General features: G+C 37.4%; 2 protein-coding genes across 2 annotated transcripts; both read left to right on the forward strand.

Moving 5' to 3' along the window:
* Positions 1-11,946: 11,946 nt before the first annotated feature.
* Positions 11,947-13,627, forward strand: LOC125220286 (protein FAR1-RELATED SEQUENCE 5-like). Its single transcript, XM_048122443.2, has 4 exons — positions 11,947-11,956; positions 12,318-12,790; positions 12,899-12,978; positions 13,228-13,627. The coding sequence occupies exons 1-4, from the start codon at positions 11,947-11,949 to the stop codon at positions 13,625-13,627; spliced, it is 963 nt and encodes a 320-aa protein (XP_047978400.1).
* A 27-nt stretch (positions 13,628-13,654) lies between these two features.
* Positions 13,655-15,264, forward strand: LOC125220285 (protein FAR1-RELATED SEQUENCE 9-like). The gene is made up of 3 exons (XM_048122442.2): positions 13,655-14,093; positions 14,147-14,578; positions 15,254-15,264. Exons 1-3 carry the CDS (start codon positions 13,655-13,657, stop codon positions 15,262-15,264), a joined length of 882 nt encoding a protein of 293 aa, XP_047978399.2.
* Positions 15,265-20,413: the final 5,149 nt, after the last annotated feature.

Genomic DNA, 20,413 nt, shown 5'->3' on the forward strand with positions numbered 1-20,413 from the left:
AATTATTTAATTGATTCTCCCTTGACTAGATTAAATAATTTTCGATAATTATCATGTGTGTTTAAATGTCATGCATTAAATGGATTTATCTGTTTATTTGGTGTTTATCTATTTTAAGTGGATTATCTGCTTTATCTGCTTATGTGATAATTATGTAAAAACCATATAAAAATATCTAAGTGATGATTACAACAAGTGTGTTGTATACGGTCTCCATCGGTTGGTTTGCAAATTTATGAAGCTAGTTTCTAATATTATCGCCACCCATGCTGTGAGGACAATAATCCTAAGAAATAGCAAGTTCATAAGGACAAACTTCTCAAACATAAATAGTATGAACTAGAAAGTAGTTTCTAATATTATCGCCACCCATGCTGTGGGGACAATAATCCTAAGAAATTACAAGTTTCAGAAGTTCAAACAGAATTTATGAGATAGCTTGGTTTTGTTATCAGCACATGAGCATTGTTATGGGAGTGTGTTATAGAAACAAGATTCTGTAATGCTAAATCCGATGGTTGTGCTTAGGCAACATTTGGCGGCCATGCCGTGCTGCGGTCTCTGGACTATTCGCCGGTGTTGTGACCAGTAAAATTGCTAAAATTTTAATGCGTATTGACCTCTGCTTGAGGGTACAAAATTTTAATTTTACAGTTGCAAGATACATAATTGTTTTGTGGTAATTTGCGATTATGTATTGAGCATGAGTATGTGATAATAAGTTTATTTGCCAAATCTTCATTATGTCATTTAATATTTGTCTGCGATCCTTAAAGAAAGTAAACTCCAATGCCTAAATTATGTAGACCGGAAACGAAAATGGATATGATTCTCGTCGCTGAAAGCTTGGAGTTTATACCAATGATTCATGTCCTCCAATTCCTCGACATAATTCCACGAAGAATGTTCGAGAATGCATTATGCATGTACTTGACAAGTTCTTTGAGGAATAAGGTCAAGCTATTTTCCTTTAAGTAGCACGACAAGTCTTGGTTAATGACGATGAAAGATGGATATCAATAGAATTTGTCAAGATGATTCGATTGGAATATCCTAGAGTGACAGAATGTTTTGAGGATCTTTTGATCACTCAAATAGTTTCTGACACACAAGTCATCGCCTAAAGTAATAAGAAATGACTACAAGAAGGTTTAACTGAAAAGTAGAAAATCTTCAGACTAATAGTCGTTATATTACTGTTAGAGGAAAGTAACATGATAGATGGTGAATTCATAAAGGCTGCATTTTTCTTAAATCCTAGTTCATTTGAACAAAAGACTAGATATGGAAATGAGACAGCCTGAATTGTCATCAAAGTTTGTTTAAAGCGAGAAAAGATGCTTTGTGAGTTGGATTGACCAATTTTATAGAAGAACAATGACTTACATGACAATGCAACTTCTAAGTAAGAGATCTTGATCCAGTTAGGTTTTTGTTGCAGAGGGAGCTATTAATGCTCAACTATTATTTTATGGTTGATGCTTAAGGCATCATAGTATTAAAATAATATAAGTGCGACAAGGTTGAGTATTCAACAACACATCAACTTCTTAATTATTGAATGATAAAGTATTTATGGCTCTTAGTGTTAAGGCCAAGAAAATACTTAGCAATTGTTCGAACTGATCTAGACTATCAAGATTTTAACATTTTGTTAAATAGCTTGAGAGTTGAGAAAGTCTGTTTGATGCACTATGAGTTAGAATCATTTGATTTTTCAAGAGATTCAGAATACTTATAGAAGTGCAACATAGAAAGACTAGCAAGTCTCAATGGTTCACACCATAAGGAGACGAGCAAAGGGTTATGATCAGTAGTGGGAGTCTAATCTCCGTTAACGAATCCAAGCATTCATCTAATGAATGGGATAGTTATGTAAGAAGGAATCGAAGTCTCTCTAAGACAAGTTTGATTAAGTGATGAGTTGTACTCATTAAAATCTTATCATTGATGGGATAAACATTAAAAAAACTACCAACATCAGTATCTTCTACAAAACACGAGTTGTGGACTAGAGTGTCTCTAGTCTAGCACATCTCAAGGTGTAATGTTGTTCCAACACGTGTTGGAAAAGTGTCCAAGAAATTGGAGTTGTGTACTGAGGCATGTTTTAAGGTTTGTCCCAAATGATGTAAGGTTATAAGTTTTGTAATCTTCAAAGATATAATTCTTGTATGAAGATCATGAGATGAACTATAAGCCTAACAACGTGATAACTCTCAAAATAAAGAGAGAGATATCAGATTTTCCACATTACCAAGAAGTCATACCATTAGAAACTTTTGCACTAATAGAATCAACTTCAGTACCTAAGATTGTAAGAACCATGTCGTAGTGGGAGCGTTCCGCTGGAACACAACAAGTTCATGGGTCTAAGAGTGTCGTAAGGCTTAGTCTTAGATTAACTTGAACATAATCCCTTTAACTACAATGTAGTATTGGTTAATTTGGATAATTATCTTTGAAAAGGTGATAGATTCCATATTACAATCTAAAATAGACAACATGTTTTACAAGACTTGCAATACTACCTACAGGTTGTGTCAGTTAGTGGGAGGAAGTATCTTTGCAAGTGTAAATGTGGATCTCAAATGGCTAGACAATGACAATGGGTTATGCCCAAAGAGAATTATCTTCTCGCTATCGTTGTGCCAGGATTTATTCGATCATATTGTCTATTAGAACTTACATAAATTAGAATGTATGTATTATGATTGTCAAGACAGCCTTCTATAAATAGAAGTCTTGAGGAAATCATCTACTAGAACATTCTAATGGATATGTAATTAAGGGAAAGAAACGCATGATTGGAAGCTAATATAGACCTTCGTGGTCTTTGGCAAGCATCTAAATCAGAGTATATGTGTTTTATCAAAATTGTCAAATATTTGGAATTTTGACTTGTGTCCTTAACAGTGCTGTAAGCACAAGGAAGTTGAAAGTGCATTACATATAGTATTATTGGTACTCTACGATGATGAAATCTACAAAAGTTGCAAACGACTAAGATTGACATCTGGCGTAGGAAACTGGTTGTCTGCCCAGTTTAAGATAAAGAATTTAAGAGAAACTAATTACATTCTTAGCATCTAAGTCCTTTTAAGATTGCTAGAAAGAATGTTGAGATTCTCTTAGGAATCCTATATCTACACATTGCTTAGAACATTTTAGCATTAGAAATTCCATGAAAAGGTTTATACCTTTCAAGATGGAATTGTCTTGTCTCTAGTCATGTGTCGTTTGACGCTTAGTGAGATCAAGAATTATGAGACTAGTTTCGGAGATAGTTGTCTCATGTATGCTATAATGTGTACTAAGTTTGATATTAGTTGTGTTTATGCATGACAAGCGTATATCATATTAACCATGGCAAAGGACTTTAATTGAGGTAAAGAGTATACCATAGTACTTGAAAAAGACTAATTGTTATATTCTAGTTTACCAGTCATTCATGTAATGTCCTTGGGGTTACACTGACTTAGTTTTATGACTAATCAGTAATCGAGTAAGTCATCCTCTAAGCATGTGTTAGGAGTATCTTCCTAATAGCTTTAATCGTAAGTTTGAGTATGCCTATGAGTATTACATTTGGTTGTGATTACTCTAGTGAAGGCAAACTCAAAGGACACACGAGCTAATAAAGTTAAGCAATCACATAGAGAGATGAAATTAATTAAAGATCAAGTACGCAACAAAGACATTATGGTGGAAAAGATATGATTAGAGAACAACCAAGCAGATTTTTTACATAAAATGCCTTTGTGGCAGCATGTTCAAACATGATATGAAATGAATGGTGGTTCGATATATCTAGTACCAATACCTGCTTTGTGTATAAGTGGGAGAGTTTTTGGCAGTGGGTATACTCGAAAGCATGTTTTGAGTATAAGTGGGAGATTGTTAGGTTTGGTATACTGAAAAGCATGTTTCGAGCAAGTTTCGCTCGAATAGAATCTTGCTTGTATACGTAAAACTCTACAATTCACTTTTAACCCGATTCAGTATTATTCGAGCAGTTTCGCACAAATAGAATCAGTATATTATTACATTGTGTTTGCTTGTGCATTTATAAGGTGTTTTATAAACATTTAAATATATAAGAAGCAAATAAAGTCTAAGTCTTTTGCTTAGTAGACTGGTTGTGGGCGTCGTCCACTTTAAGGTAACACAGTCGGTTCTATGCAATGCTTTGCAAAAGAAAAAAAAGAATTTCACAACCCAGATAGGCTTAGACTACCTATCGTGAAAGGTTGCAATGTTAGTATGATTATTTCTAAGCCTTTCTGAAATAAGATGACGTTGGTGTGGTATAGCACTGAATGGATCTAACAGCAAGACGTGTCTTTATGCTATCTACTGAAAGACTAGGTCTTGATAAATAACTATTTCTTAATCTACATATGTTAGCATTGAGCATACGGTATTGATTATGCACTACTTTGACTTATCAAATGGTGCGGGTTTTTCGCAACCCAATAATCCTGATATATTGGGTAGTGGTGATTAATATCTAGCGGTGCTAGGATTGCTATTATGTTGAATTGTGCGCGAGGTGAGTCTTGTTTGATAATGTCCTCAGGAGGAGCTTGAACAAGGTTTTATTATTCGGAAACTGGCCAGTTGGAGTTTTATTACTCTATGAATAATAAATAAGTGTTTCTTGCTAAGTCCACTCTTGGAATTAATAAGATGTTAATTAATTAAGTCCATAACAGACATTAATTAATTAATGGACATTTATATCTTAAGCGCGGGAAATAAATAATATAAATAACGGAAACCCGGATTACTTGTAATTTCGGATTTGGATGGGGAGTGCAATATTACTTCTGTAGTGGCTGCTCGTAATATTCCAATTAAAAGCTTATATTAAATTGGGGTTCAATTTAATTAGTAAAAAGCTAATTGGAGAAGCCCATATCCAAAACCTTCCATAGATACCTGACTGGGCCCAATATGAACTTAATATAAATAGGAGAATAAAGGAAAGACAAAAACACAATTATTAGTAGAGGAAGTTTTCGCCCCCCTCTCTAATTAGTAGAGGAGTTCGAAAAATTCTTCAGCTCTTCTCCGTGAGGAATTTTCTGTCTTCTTTATTCGAGTCCTAGTATTTTGATAAGATCAGCCCACCCTGATATCGAGATACAGTTCGGGAACCAATCAGAAGATCCGTGGTCTAGTATGGAAGATCATCACGTGGAGAAGGCGCGAGCAATCGTCGATTCTTTGGAGAATCAAATCGGTAACCCTAAACCGTAGAATTCATGTTTTAGGATTTACTTTTTCTAAGCATGAATTATTTGCGTTCTAGCATGCAATTATCTGTTTAACATGTGAATTGATTAATCGCATAATCGGTCAAATAGATCCGTATCTGATTTATTTGTTTTGTACAAGTCTTCCGCTGTGCAAGGGGCTCCAAACCCCATCATAACCTTCATAAAAGGCGATGCCCTCATCTAATGAATGGAATTTCTTACCAACATAAGGACGGAGTTCGTCGGGGCATTGTGGCACACATGCAACTGGTTCAAATGATAAAACATGAGGGAAATTAGTTAAGATACAATTGACTGCAATTAACAATTAGGTGAACAACAATGTGATACACATAAAATAGCAATTATTGCATACGGAAATCTGAAAGCAATATGACAGCAATTACTAAAACCACTAAACAAAATCAGAATGAGCAAACTACACAATTAGTACTACACAATCAGAATATAACAAAACATAACTAGGCAATCAAAATATAACAAAACACAATCAGAAATAGCAATTAGAACAAACTATGTAACAATATAACAAAACATCAAGATGTAACACGTAACACAACAAGATGTAACACGTAAAACAACAAGATGTAACACGTAAAACAGCAAATCATACAAAATACAATCAGAAACAGAGCAATATTCAACCAAAACTTTCCCTACAATCAAAATCACAAAATACTCTTCAATCTGACAAAATTGGCAAACAATCCATCACTAAATATGACAATAATCCATAGTGCGACAGACAACACATGAAAAATTGATCGAGAATTGAGGTAATGACGAAATCCACCTGCTGGAAAAACATCCAGATCAAAATCGATAATTGATTCACCCATATTTGAACGAATTTGTAATGAATTGCAGAGAGAACTGAAAATCGATTGCACAGTGATGTGATTGCATAGAAATCGCTGGAAATTCTAGAGGAATCAAATTGAGATGGATCGCACAGTTCGTGTGAGTTTGGGTGATTGAATAGGTCAAATTGAGATGAACTCAAACTGGATTGAAGCCCATTGCGTGAAATCGAGACTCAAAATCGAGTTTGTTGGGTAACTTGCAGAAGATACCTTGAATTGGCGTGAATTGAGAATGGTGGTAAGGAAAGTGGCGTGAAGCGTGAATTGTTTCTGTAGAAGATGAAAAAGAGATTTCCTAATTTGCCCTTTAGCATTATAATTTGATTAAATAAAAATAAAATGAGCTGCCATGTGGCAGCTTATCAACAATCCGATTTTTAGATCCTAGGGCTGAAATTGGTGGTATGGTGTCATATTAGAAGGGGTTGTCATATTAGTATATCCCTAATATCATCCGATTTATATATATATATATATATATATATATATATATATATATAGGGGAGCATTAAGCTCCTTTTACCCCTTTAGACACTATTTCCTTCTTAATATCATCCATTAGATTGATAAAATGGATGGACTAGATTAAAAGGGGAAAACTGATCCCGTGTTGCATTATTAGGTTCATTCTGTGCATTATATGGGTATAATTGTAAAAAAACAATGAATAAAAATGGGAAAAGCGAGAATTAAGCGGCATTTTCCATCTACTCACTCTCTCTCTCACTCCAACCGCCTCACTCCTCAAACCCACGATTGAATTTCGTCTCCCCTAATTCCCCCTATTTCCAAACCCTAGCCGCTACTCCAAGCCACCGGAAATCAAAACTATCGTCGATTTTCACAGTTAAATCAAGCTTCTGCCGCCGTTTCACAGTCGAAACCTCACTCTGCGCGACCTTTCAATTCAAGTCGACAACAAGGTAGGGTTCTGATGATTCAATTTGTCGTAATACCCACTGTTAATCACCTATTTTCACCGCCGACACACCACCTAATTGTCGATTCAATTTTTTCTCCCAAACAATATCACGTTTTTCACATTTGTTTTGGTCGAGATTTTCATAAATCGTAAAATCCTGTTCATTTTTTTATATGGTTCTGTCCAATATTAAAGTTTGTAGTGAATGACTGGTTTCCAATTGTGTATTGGGCGATTTGGTAGATAAAATCGTATCCGAGTTGATTTTTGGTTTGTCTTGCATTTGCCTTTATATTCGTTCGTGCATTATTTGACGCAATGTGTACATTATTGTAGGTAGTGGTGTGCTTTACGTTTTTGTTTGAATCTACATTAGTCGGTTTGATAAAATGCCTGGAAATTGAGTGTGTTCATATTTGCATTATTTGTTGCCATTTGTACATTATTGTAGCGAGTGGTGTAAATTATTGTATGGAGTTGTGTACTTTATGTTTTTTGTTTTACTTTAAATGCACCAGTTTTATAAAAGGTCAATGGTTGATAGAATAAAATATTCATTGGTGCATTATTTGCTTACTTTTGTACATTATACAGTTTGTATTGTGCATTAATACGATAAATTATTGATTTTTGGGCAGCGGCGAAGCAGCCTAGGTTAGATATTGACGAAGCGGTGGACGTTGTTCTTCCAATTGCGAATTCGCAAAAGTTCAGTGAAAGGTTGGTTGAGCAGCAAAGGTCTTTTTGCCTCCCGTCCGATTTCCAAGATGGAAAAGGCTATAAAGAAGGGTACTAGGCCTCTTAGAGAGTGTAAGGCTTGCGATGAGATGGGACATCACGACTCTAGACATTGTCCAATGTTTAAAGAGATGGCGAAGGAGAAAGAGCTTCGTAAGGGCAAGAGGAAATCTTGATGTATCTTGTACCGAAAAACATTATTAGTTTTGGTTTTCGGTTTAGTCGTAGTTATCATTTCGTTGTCTGAGTGTTATTAATCCTACCACTGTCAACAATTTATGCATAATAATTTTACACTTTTAGTCTGTTAATGTAAATTATTAGTAACGAAGTTGTACATTATTGTCTACACGCACTTAACATTCTGTACGTAATTATTGGAGTAGAGTTCATTATTAGAAATATTTTGTACATTACACATAACTTGGTGTATATTATATTTTCGGGGGCAGTTCATTAATAAGCATATTCTGTACATTATTCATCTAATTTCATCCATTATACAATTCATTGCTGCCTTCCCTATTGCATACAACATAATAGTCCATTAATGAGTCAATAATAACCATTACACAGTACTATATGTACATTATGTTTATCGGTTAAAACTACTCCCTAGCCGAGACGATATCTAAACCCTAGCCCCAAGGATTGCTAAACCCTTGGGGAATAAATGAAACGTGCGTCGAACAATCAATCAGCGAACATATACATTACAGATCAGATACCGTCCAGTACAGAGTTGATAAAAACCATTACACAGTAATATTTGTTCATTATGTTTACAAGCTGTAACCTACGAAAAGAAAACACGAAAATCTGTAAGCAATGACTGATTTCATGAAAAAAAAACGACAATTGATGCAAAATAAAACTAAATACAAGAACAAACTAATCACAAACAAATATATAAAACCATAGATGTCAATTACACAATTAATACAATAACTTTCTACCAAAATTTATCAAGAATGGTAATTAAAAAAAACTGACGTCTTCAATTGAAAAAAGACGATAACAATTTCGAACCCTTCTTAAAGACCGAACTAGAGACCAAATCTGGGCCATAAGATCTAGTTTTTTGATGAGATATGCTGCTGTGTAAATTTTTTTCGCTCTTCATTACAAGCCAATTTTACTTCATTGTATACGTTTATTACTTCATTCCGTACATAATACATTGAAACTACAACATGTTTTTACTTGCTTCAAGTAGGTTTTGAAATGATTCAACATATGCTTCATTCGAATTCATTGACATGAGTTTTTACTTTATTCACATTAAAAAATACAATTTATTCAAGTGAGTTTATTACTTCATTCAGAAACGTTATTACTTCATTGGATAAGGTTTTTACTTCATTCCAGTAGGACTTCAAATGCTTCTACACATACTTCATTCAAATAATTTATTATATTATTCCATGTGTTTATTACACCATATCAGCGTCTTTGCGGTGGTGATAGATATTGTAGAGAGAAAGAACGGCACGCGATGGCGAAATTACATTTACGTACTAAAATGAAGTAATAATCCTATTAGAATGAAGTAAAAACCTACTGAAATGAAGTAATATATTCTGGAATGAAGTTAAATCTTCGTAACGTGTTAGTATGACTTATTTACCTTCGGATGAATTAAAATAGACTGGTGATGAAGGAGAATATAATTTATAAATTTGTGAATCTCATCCATAAAAAACTAGATCTAAAAGCCCTAATTTGGTATGGTTCGGTGGTTCAATCTTTAAGAGTGGGTTTGTGGATAATGGGACTATATATATATATATATATATATAGGGGAGCACTAGGGTTCCCCCTTATTTAGAGTCACAACGTACATCCAATCTGGTGCTGCCATGTGGCACAAAACATGCAATATTTTAAACACAAAAATACAATCTAGTTGTATATGCATTTTCGCAGATTGCATTTTAGTTGTATGTAAATTGCATTTTATAGTGTTGAGTTTTGCATTTTCACATAAATTGCATTTTTTATTGTTAAGTTTTGCATTTTCACATATAAAATTGCAATTCGTCTATATATAATATGCAAATTAAACAGTCAATATTAAAAATGCAAAACTCAATGATAAAAAATGCAATCTGCATATAACAAAAATGCAATCTGCCGAAATTCAGTTATAGCTTCTACAAATGTGTATTGCATTTTAGTGTTTACAATATTAATAACTAACTTTAAAATTAGTTGTTATACTAGTACATTATATATATATAATATATATATATATATATAGGGATTGGTGAGTTCTCGGTCTGGGTCTTATGTCCTCGATGGTTTCGCATGTGGAATTGGAGTGTATCCAACTGATCAGGAAGAGATTCCCGACCCAGCTGAGTCGTTGATACGATGACCGAGACCGGACTTCAAACAAATTTCCTCAACCCACTTCTACTGATTAGTATAGCGGAGGTAAGGGTCGAATCCCACGAGGATGGACACGTTTAGATAACTGTGGTGACTTTCCTGGGTGTTTGGTTAGCTACCACGCTTGGGTTGAGATTTACCTAGACAGGAAATAAGGTAGTACTCTACTGACTAGTAGGCGGGAAAATAACAGACATGTGGGAGTGTTCGTGAAAGTAGGGGACAAGGTGTATCAGAGATATGTGGAAAGTAGACAGTTACTAAAAGAAGAAAGTTAGAGAACAAAGTGTATCTGATGGCTGGGGGCTTTCTGACAAGTCTGGATAGTACCTCTGAAAAGTAGGGAACAAAAGTAAAAAGTAACTTAAAAGCAAAAGTAGACCAAATAAAGTTGATTTTGACGTTTTCTTCCTCACCAAGTATTGACGAAAATCATATGAACACAGACACCATAACTAAACTTCAGATTCATGCATTCAAACTCAAGATCCATCGATTAAAATGCTTAAACTTAAATTAAATGGTAACTGCAACTTTACTTCTACTGGCTGACATGCAAGGTGATAATCACGGCGCAGAAAATGAACTCATGCACGAAAATTTGACTAACTTAGCTACAACTTCAAATCAACAACTCCCGAATAGAAAACACTTAGAAATTGAAAGCAACAACTAAATCTAACTTCCCTAGACAGAATGAAGCAAACTCAAACCAAAGTGACATGCGAAATAGAAACTTCATAACGTAAATGTTGGAAAATAACAAAGTACTTCAAAAGAGCAACAACGATGAGTGTTTGCAGAATAACTAGTTGATGAAAACAAGTAAACTTTAACTAAGAAAGAGATTAAGATTGTTTGTGCCACTCCGGGCGATGATACTACTACACTGCTACGATAACTGGCTGGAACGACGGACTGATGACTTCTCCGGCAAACTCTGGACGTCAAGTGACCATGGCTGTGGCGAGGAAAGAGAGGTAAGATAATGCTGAAGGATGGATCTTCTAGAGAGAATTCTACTAAGTGTGATTGTCAAACTCCGAACCGAACTCCTTCTCTCTCTCCAAATGGCTTCTTTTATAGGGAGGCTTGCCCTTGCTTTTAGGGTAGACTTCTCCCGCATTTTGACCTTTTTGCCCTTGTAAAATAATCATCCCAGCTATCCCCCTTCTCCATCTCGAGACTTTTCTCTGGCATGCATTCTGGTCAGTATCGCACCCTTCTAGTGCCCTTTTCACTTTCGTCACACGAATCGTCACCTACTGACTTGGATCCTTCAACCCTGCACACTTAAGCAACTGTTTTGCAGATAATACATGTATTTCACGACATACTGACCAGTAACCAAGGCTTAGAATACGACTTATCAGGGATGTATTCATATCCTTCTTTGGTTTAATGTTCTATTCTCTTTTTTAATCTTGGCCATTCAATTTAAAGATCTTATGGCCCTAAATAATGCCACATGTTATTAATTAAAATGATTAAAAAAATCGCCTAGGGCTTTTTAGGAATTCACAATGGAGTTAGTTATGGAAACTTGCTTGATTTTCTCTGTCAATATATTTCATCGATTTTTTTCATGAAATTAGCAGAATCTTTATTTTCTGTACAAAAGATCTTTCTCTATCAATATATCACAGAGGAATTATTAACATGTGGATGCATCGTTAATTCTGAGAAATTTGTGAATTACAAGAATACAAAAAGTTGCAGCCTTTGTGATTTTTCTTCTTATTCTCCAACAATGGAAGAAGGTAATTTAAAGACTTCACATTGATTAGAGTTTTGCGTTTATTCTGATGTCCTTTTTGTGAATTATACAATCTCAGGGTTTTGTTGATTAGTTGTCGTGTTTGAATGTATTGGGCGAGTTTAATCTAATCCACTAGGGTGTAGCAGTAATTGGTGGTTAGGGTGTAGTATTTTGTTTAGTTGATGAGTTTCAGTTTTTTGTATAGGGTTTAGTTATTATCTCGGCTACTGTGTGGTATACCTCGACGTATGTAATGTACAAATATTAAAGTGTAATGCATTATTTCTTATTTGTAATGTACGATTTATGTCATATAATGAAACTAAATTATAATACGCTTGTTGTTTTGATTTTTTGTATAGTGCTTGTTATACCTGACTGTTCTCCACAATTGAAGCCCGTGGTTGGTCAGAAGTTCCAATCCCTAGATTTTGCTTTTGCGTTTTATGATGTGTATGCCCGCGCCGTCGGTTTTGATACGCGAAAACAAGGAATGAGGAAGGCGGCGGACGGTGTAACTACTTGGTATTCTGTCGTATGCAACAGGGAGGGCAGCAAGAGGTCGAATGATGTGAATGCACGATCTGGTTTTACTATTAAACGCAGGCGGTTGTCCAAGCGATGTGGTTGCAAAGCAAGTATATCCTTCAAGTTCTTTTCTGGAGCAGTAATTCTGGGATATATTATTCAGGAGTTCAAAGAGGTTCACAACAATTATATGGTGGAGTCAGAGCATCAGCAGTTCATGACACTTAACCGGAAGTTAGAGGACGTACATCACAAATTCATTCTGGACTGTTCCAAGGCTAATATATGCCCCACACTTACCTTTAAGGTATTGAAGGAAATTCTCGGTGGGTTTGAACGTGTCCGTTGCAATGTCGGGGATAATAGGAACACTTCGCGAGACATCAAAGCATAAGCAAACGGTTGTGACGTGCAGATGGTGTTGGACGACATGGCGAAGAAGAAGGAGCTGTCCGATGCGTTCACATATCACTACGAAGTAAATGATGCTAACCAGTTGGTCTCCCTTTTTTGATGCGATGGTTTGATAAAGAGAAACTACCATATGTTTGGTGATATAGTGGCGTTTGACTCCACTTAGAACACAAACAGGTATACATTACAATTATATTTTTTGTTCATTATATGCAATATTTTGTACATTACTAACTGCATTAGACAGCCTTACATTTACATTATTCGTGTATCGTTATGCATTATTCAGAATTAATGATGCTAATGATGCGTACCCTGTGTGCAACGCAGGTATTGCATGATCTTCACACCTTTCACGGGAAAGGACAATCATGGAAAACCTGTAACATTCGCTGCCGGATTGGTGTGCAACGAGAAAACAGGGGCCTTTGGCTGGTTGTTCAAATATTTCGTCGAATGCATGGGTGTAGCACCCAAAATGATTGTAACCGATCAAGACTTGGGCATGAGATCAGGTATTCAAGAGGTTCTTGTAGGCACTCGACACCGATGGTGTATGTGGCATATAATGCACAAGTTGGCTTCCAAGGTTCCAGGCAGGTTGCTTAGGGACGAAGATTTCAAGAAGGAATTCAATGCATACGTTTGGTCAGACTTGCTTGAACCCGACGAATTTGAAGAGGAGTGGAATGGAGTGATTGAGCGTTATGAGCTGGAAGACGTTGATTAGTTGAACACATTGTACGAGTATAGACAGATGTGGATACCGGCCTACTTCAGAGATTTCCCACTCGGTCCGATGATTAGGACTACGTCTATATCAGAATCTGAAAACAACTTCTATAAAAATTTTATGAAGCCCCGAGCGAACCTTGCCGAATTATACTTGTATTTCAACAATGCTCTGGACTTTCAGCAGAACGCTAGAACAAAGCTGGACTACAACGATGCTACTTCCGTGCCCATACTGGCCACTAAGTTAGGTTTCGAGAAACATGCTGCAACGATTTACACAGACAGTATATTCAGGAAGATACAAGAAGAAATTGTTGATGGTAATGACAGATGCCGTGTACTTGGTTTTTCACCAACAGATATGATTGACACCTACAAGCTTGGGGATAGCCGACGGAATTCGTATTCCGTTAGTCACGACAAGACTGACGATTCATACTCGTGCGACTGCAAATTGTTCGGTAGGCAGGGATATTTGTGTTGCCAAATTTTTTTCTGTTCATGAACAATGAAGTGGCAAACATTCCAGAGAAGTACTGCGACAGCCGATGGATGAAGACTCCCTTAGCCAAGGCTGTACATGGACTTCTTGATGTCACCGTAGATACAAGGTCCACTGTTGACGATAGGCAGACTGTATCAGATCAAGGGATATCACTGTTCTACGGTTTTATTCGACGATTCGAGACGGACATTGACGTGCTTCATGCATTCGTAGGTGGTTTGGAAGAACTTGGTAATTCTCTTCACGCTGGAACTCCTCCAATGTCGGCCTTTGAAAAGAGGCGCATGCTTGAAGAGTTTTATGGAATGCCAAAGCCTGAAGTAGTAGAGGTCCATCCTCCGGATGTTGTGCAGACCAAGGGTCATGCTAGCAGCTCCGCGAGCCGACTGATTTCAAAGAGAGAAAAGGCTATAAAGGATGCTACTAGGCCTCTTAGATGTTGTAAGACGTGCGATGAGTTGGGCCATCACGACTCTAGAAACTGTCCAATGCTTAAAGAGATGGCGAAGGAGAAAGAGCTTAGTAAAGGCAAGAGGAAAGCTTGATGTGTTTTGTAACTAATAAAATAGTTTCCGTCTTGAATTCGTTCATATTATTACTTGCGTTGTGATCATTTTTTGCAAAATAAATTTGTATTTTGCGATAGTTAGTGTGCATTATCTATAAATAGCATAGCATTAGTAATGATATTATGTGCATCACTCCATCTATTTCTTCAATTAGTCCAGTTGTTTGTTAATGTGCATTATCGATAGGTATCATAGCATTAGTAATGATATTATGTGCATCACTCCCTCTAGTTATTCCATTAGTCCAGTTTTGCGGTAATGTGCATTCTCGATTTATAGCCTTGCATTAATAATGATATTCTATGCATCACTCCCTATATTTATTCCATTAGTCGAGTACTTTGTTAATGAGCATTATCGATCTATAGCCTTGCATTAATAATGATATTCTATGCATCAAACCCTATATTTATTCCATTAGTCGAGTAATTTGTTAATGTGCATTATCGATCTATAGCCTTGCATTAATAATGATATTCTATGCATCATACCCTATATTTTATTCCATTAGTCGAGTACTTTGTAAATGTGCATTATCGATCTGTAGACTTGCATTAATTATGTTATATTGTGCATCACTATCTTTACTACATCACACACTAGTACTAAAATATGCGTCAGTTATCAAGTGATATATATGGTTCAAAACAAGCCTTCTTTTGACCAAATTAAAATAAGTTATCCAAAAACAACAGTCTTAACCTTAACGTCAATAGCATTCCTAATCCTTACTCTTGCAATCAATCCAGCCCGAACTCTTCGACCCACTTCTTGAAATTGAACCTAGGCGGCCTCTCTTTCCAGAACTTGGCGGCATTAGAGACGTTGGTGTCATGTACGGAATTGTGCGTAGCAGACAGCAGCGCGTTTGCTACCTTCATTCGGTAGATTTCTAGATTTTTTGTCCCAGTGGCGCTGAATCCGCACTGCCAATCTTTGTCCCTTCCGCCGAAATAAGTCTCCATATGCCGCATGATGTACACCCCCCTCTCCACAGAGGGGTCGGTTTTCCTCCAAGGCATAACCACCACATGTGTCTACATTTTCGGACCTCGGCTGCCTTCTGTTTAGCCTTCAACTTCACAAGCGCTTCAGCCAAAAAAAATTTCTACAACAAATACCCAAAAAAAGGATGCGTGAGAAATCTAAATAATGGACAGTTAACTGAATGTAATGCATCTTAACGGAGTACCCTCAAACACGCACCAGAAGGGAGGGTGTTTTCCCATACTTTGCGTTGAAGGATTTGTGTGAGTCAGCCAAGGTGTGGTCGATGATGTTCATGTTGCCATCCGGCAGATCGAAACACACCACGTACTGATGTGTAGAACCCCTAATCGGGAAGAAGAACTGTATAATTGAAAGTACATTACGCTACACATTTATGTGTATGTAAATCAGATAGGTTAAGCTTAATAAAATTTACCATGTCAAACGTATCCCATTTAAAGATTCCCGTTCCAAGTACATCATCGAACAACCGAGTCCAGAATGTCTCCCTCAACTGGTCCTCTGACCATTCAGCAGGGCCCTCAATCACGGTGTGTCTCTACAGTGTAATGTGGTAAAGTAGTTAATAATTTGTAATTGCAATACTAAATAGCAACCAAGGGCAAAAGGTATTTCACTAACGCATGGTTTTGTCGAGAAGAAGACCCTAGAAACTGTTTCCGGAGCCTTGAGCTTCTCCATGTTATTCAAGTAGGCGCTCCAAGTGTCTACAATGGCTGAGCTCACGGTCTTGAACGGCGCTAGCGAGGCGAAGTCAAGCTGCACTGTTTTGATACAGTCGTCTTCGTAGACAACCGTATCCCTGCACAATAATAAACTCTGCATAAGTAACCTTTTTCCCAGCAAAGAGTCTAGCAACACTTCCAAACTTACTTATTTATTTCCGTTGTGCTTAGTACCTAATAGTATAGCGATTTGTCCGGATAGTTTGGCTTCGTTGTTAGTCTAACCGCCCGGTCATTGAATGGAGAACGGGCAGCCAGACTGGCTTTCTTGAAACGGGATGATGCTACCTTCCCATGATCCTGCACGAATAGAAGATACGGTTAAAACAATTCAGCTACAACCACACTAGAGAAATATGACAGACCTCATGTCCAGCCACTTCTTGTTCGCTCTCTTTAGATTTTCCATCCCCTTCAAAATCACCATCTGGAATGTCCAAGCCCGACACAGCAACACCCTTTCTAGCAACACTCTTTCCAGCAACACCTTCAGATTCCTTTGGTGTTTTCACAACACCAATCTCAATACCCTTCCTAGTAGCTGGGCCAATTTTCTACATGGACAAAAGTAACGCTCCAACAGACGAGTGGAATGCATAATGAGTAATGAATAATTCAAAACAAAAGCTAAATAATGCGTATGAACAACAACATTTAATGCATACAACCGACAAGCATGTAATGCTTTATAAGTACTATATAATGCAAGCAATTAAGCAAATACTGAACAAGATAATAAATGTTTTAAACAATAACACCATAAAAATTTTAATGACTAATAACTAGTATACAATGCACGCAACATGACAAATAATGAACAAGATAACAACTGGTTGTAATCTTGTTCAAAGTGATATATAATTCGAGTGATTACGCAAATAAACGTCTTACTTTGTTAACGGCAGCCCGTTTTCCCTTCCCCTCCTTAGGAGCTACCTCCTTTTCAATGCCTTGCTTGACTTATCAGTTGGAATATCACTGCGTTCCACCTTTTTTTTTCCTGCTTTCTCGGCCTTGTCTTTGACTACATGTCCGCTTCCACCTTCACTTTCACCTCTTATCAAAGGCGGCTGTACACAATTGACGCACAGTTAAGTATTAAAAAAAAACCAAGAACATGTTCATATTTAACGTTGTTTTATTCGTACTCCAATCATGATTGCCACACCACCGACGGTTGTCCCAGTTGCTGTTCCAGATCCACCAACCGATTTATGCCTGTCTCCTGATTCAAGTAAATAATGAGGACATAACGATTTATTAATGCAAAAACCTCTGTATTTTTTGCATTGTAAAGTTTACAAAATTTTGCATCACCTTGCTGATCATCTCCTATCCCGTCAAGTCCTGTCTCCTCAACATTAGTGTTGTCCTCTCCCCGACCACTACCCTCTGCTCGTTGTGTGTCCTGCGTAGCAAAAGGGTCAGGACACTCAAAACCATCCAAGACGAAAGATGGCCTATCAAAGCCTCTAGTTATTGTCTTCTTTTTGTCGTAGGCCTGCATCATCTTCTCCATCTCAGCAATCCACTGGGGACTATACTCTTCCTCTTCTTCCCTCGCTTGTGTTAGTGTTGTCACAATTTCCTCATCTTCCACAGTCTTCTCATCTTCCATACCTAACAACTTCTTGCCAATCTGACTCCCCACTCGGATGCACCCATCATCAAGGAGTTCAACAGGTATTTGCTTAAAATCGTCGACCCACCTCGAAATAGTGTGTCCCATCAACACACTTGAAGCGACAAAACGATCTCTTATTCTCTTCGCTCTGTGCGTGCTGGGGGCTCCACCACCTCCCTTATTCACAGCTTCTACCCTCCTCGTTTCCTCGTCGATACAATACTGTTGTTTGTCAATGCGGCCCTCTAACCTTCCAGTTCCGAACTGGTTAATCTCCACCTCCTTCCTTTGCTTAAGGGCCCCCGCTGTCCAACCCTTTATAGTCGGCCATGCACGCACGACTCGTCTGCGTATGTGAACCACGCGGTCCACGTACGCACACTGACAATATCCACGCAATGCCAAATATCAGTAATGCATCACGAAACTATATTAATGCACAATTAACGCCAATGTAATGCACTATAATAATATCAGTAATACACTTAAAGTAATGTAAGTAATACATCATGTAATGCACTACTAATTTTCCTCACCAAAATAAAGTGGATTGGTCCAGTGAAATAGGCACCTTCCGCCCTGTCCCAGCCAGGATACGTGGCTTCCAGCACAGATAAGACGTAACCGCACCAATTCATGTTACCGATCTCATCATCGTCGTCGATGAAATGCAGTATCTTTGGCTTGCAGTTGCCGTCTGAAGGAGTCTCTATCAGCGCATTCTCAAGTAAGAACATGAAAAGACGCTTGAAATCAGGACCCCCATTAGTTTCCTCCTTAATCATGTTTGCAACATCAGCCGCGTTCAACTTGTACCGAGTCTTTTTACCCGCGCTGCAACAATATCGTTGAACTCGAAGTTGTTCTGATATTTTTCTTTGCGTGCTATGGGTGTCGTGCCTCTCGGAAAGCCCAACGTCAGGTGGACATCCTCCTCATCCAGGGTTAAGCGCTCACCCGCAGATAATTGAATCTCGCATCTGGCCAGATTAAACGACTTGAGCACCCGGTAAGCTAGGTACCCTGGTATCTCCCTGATGTTGAAGTCTAGGACAGAGCCGAAACCCAGTTCATTCACGGCTTCCTTCTGCCGTGGAGTCAGGCTTTGTATACATGAAATGAACTCGGTGGGGTTCTGTCGACAGTACAGGTACTCGACTTTCTTTCCCCTCGATTTCTTTTTCTCCACGTCTACATTGGCTGAACTGGTTCCAACTTGTTAACTTCCTAACCTTTCCCGAAGTTTCTGTGCTTATGCTATTGGAATAACATCGTCAACCGCTTCGTCAAACTCAACCCGACGTTGCTTAGATGCTGTCCAGAATATGAAAGACATATGTATTAGAACAACTACTGTATAGGTTACAGTATATAATGCACAACATATATTAAACAATGCACAGATCAAAAGATATACTGTATAAACCCAATTATACTACAACATTAGTACCTATACTGATAGGTATACCAGAGTTCCAAAAATTGCAATTTCTGAATGAACACAGAGTTCGAACCCAATAAAATGGACAATAATGTACTACAATGATCAAATAATGCATCACCTTCACTCGGATCCGGTTGGCTTTTGTACGGCCTACCTCTTTTAGTCATTTTGTATCTGCGCGAAAATATTTACGAAATCAGTGAGGTTTCAACCATAAATCGGTGAGGTTTCAACCATAAAACGACGAAAAGTGTAAATATTGCTCAGAAATCCACTATACACTTCCATAATGGTTACAAAACCAAATCAAATGCTCAAAATTTCATCTGCTTAAAAAAAACGCCATCTTTTGTGCATTATTCCAAATCGAAAGCTAATGGATGAAAACCAAGATATAACTCAAAAATTAACTTAATATACTCAGAATCAACATAAACCGTACTATAATGCTCGCAATGTCATCTGTTTCAAAAAAAAAAACGAACAAAACAATTTTGTGCATTATTTCGAATCGTTACTCAAAAGACACCAAAAATTGTTAATCGACTACTGGTTGTGTTTAAAAACATCGCCAATCGAGGGGAATTAGTGTTTCTACCTAAAAAAAATGCTTCAGAAACACACCTTTGTTGTGTCCAGTAGATGAATCGACTACCAACCGAGCGCGCGAACCTAAACGGAAGCTTTTGTGAGAGAGAATCGTCGATGAACGGCGATTCCACGGCCGGAATCGTTGCTGAATTTCGATACGATTTTTAGAGTGCGGCGGCTAGGGTTTATCGTGTTCTGAATTAGGGGAGAAATAGTGTTGATAGAATGTTGATGGGATGGAGTGAGAGAGAGAGGGGATGGAAAGGTCGATCAAAATGCCGCGTGAATATCGGACATGCCGTTTTGAAACGC

Source organism: Salvia hispanica, chromosome 1, assembly GCF_029641045.1.
Source record: "Salvia hispanica isolate PSC_SH4W2 chromosome 1, Shi_PSC_v1, whole genome shotgun sequence".
NCBI classification, from domain to species: domain Eukaryota; kingdom Viridiplantae; phylum Streptophyta; class Magnoliopsida; order Lamiales; family Lamiaceae; genus Salvia; species Salvia hispanica.

Bases quoted from the DNA above. Each gene is read 5' to 3' on its own strand.
- LOC125220286 (XM_048122443.2), top strand. The intron at 12,791-12,898 runs GTATTGAAGGAA...TGTGACGTGCAG, and splicing joins GCCCCACACTTACCTTTAAG to ATGGTGTTGGACGACATGGC. The intron at 12,979-13,227 runs GTTGGTCTCCCT...TGTGCAACGCAG, and splicing joins GAAGTAAATGATGCTAACCA to GTATTGCATGATCTTCACAC.
- LOC125220285 (XM_048122442.2), top strand. From the start codon at position 13,655: ATGTGGATACCGGCCTACTTCAGAGATTTCCCACTCGGTCCGATGATT. The intron at 14,094-14,146 runs GTAGGCAGGGAT...TGAACAATGAAG, and splicing joins GTGCGACTGCAAATTGTTCG to TGGCAAACATTCCAGAGAAG.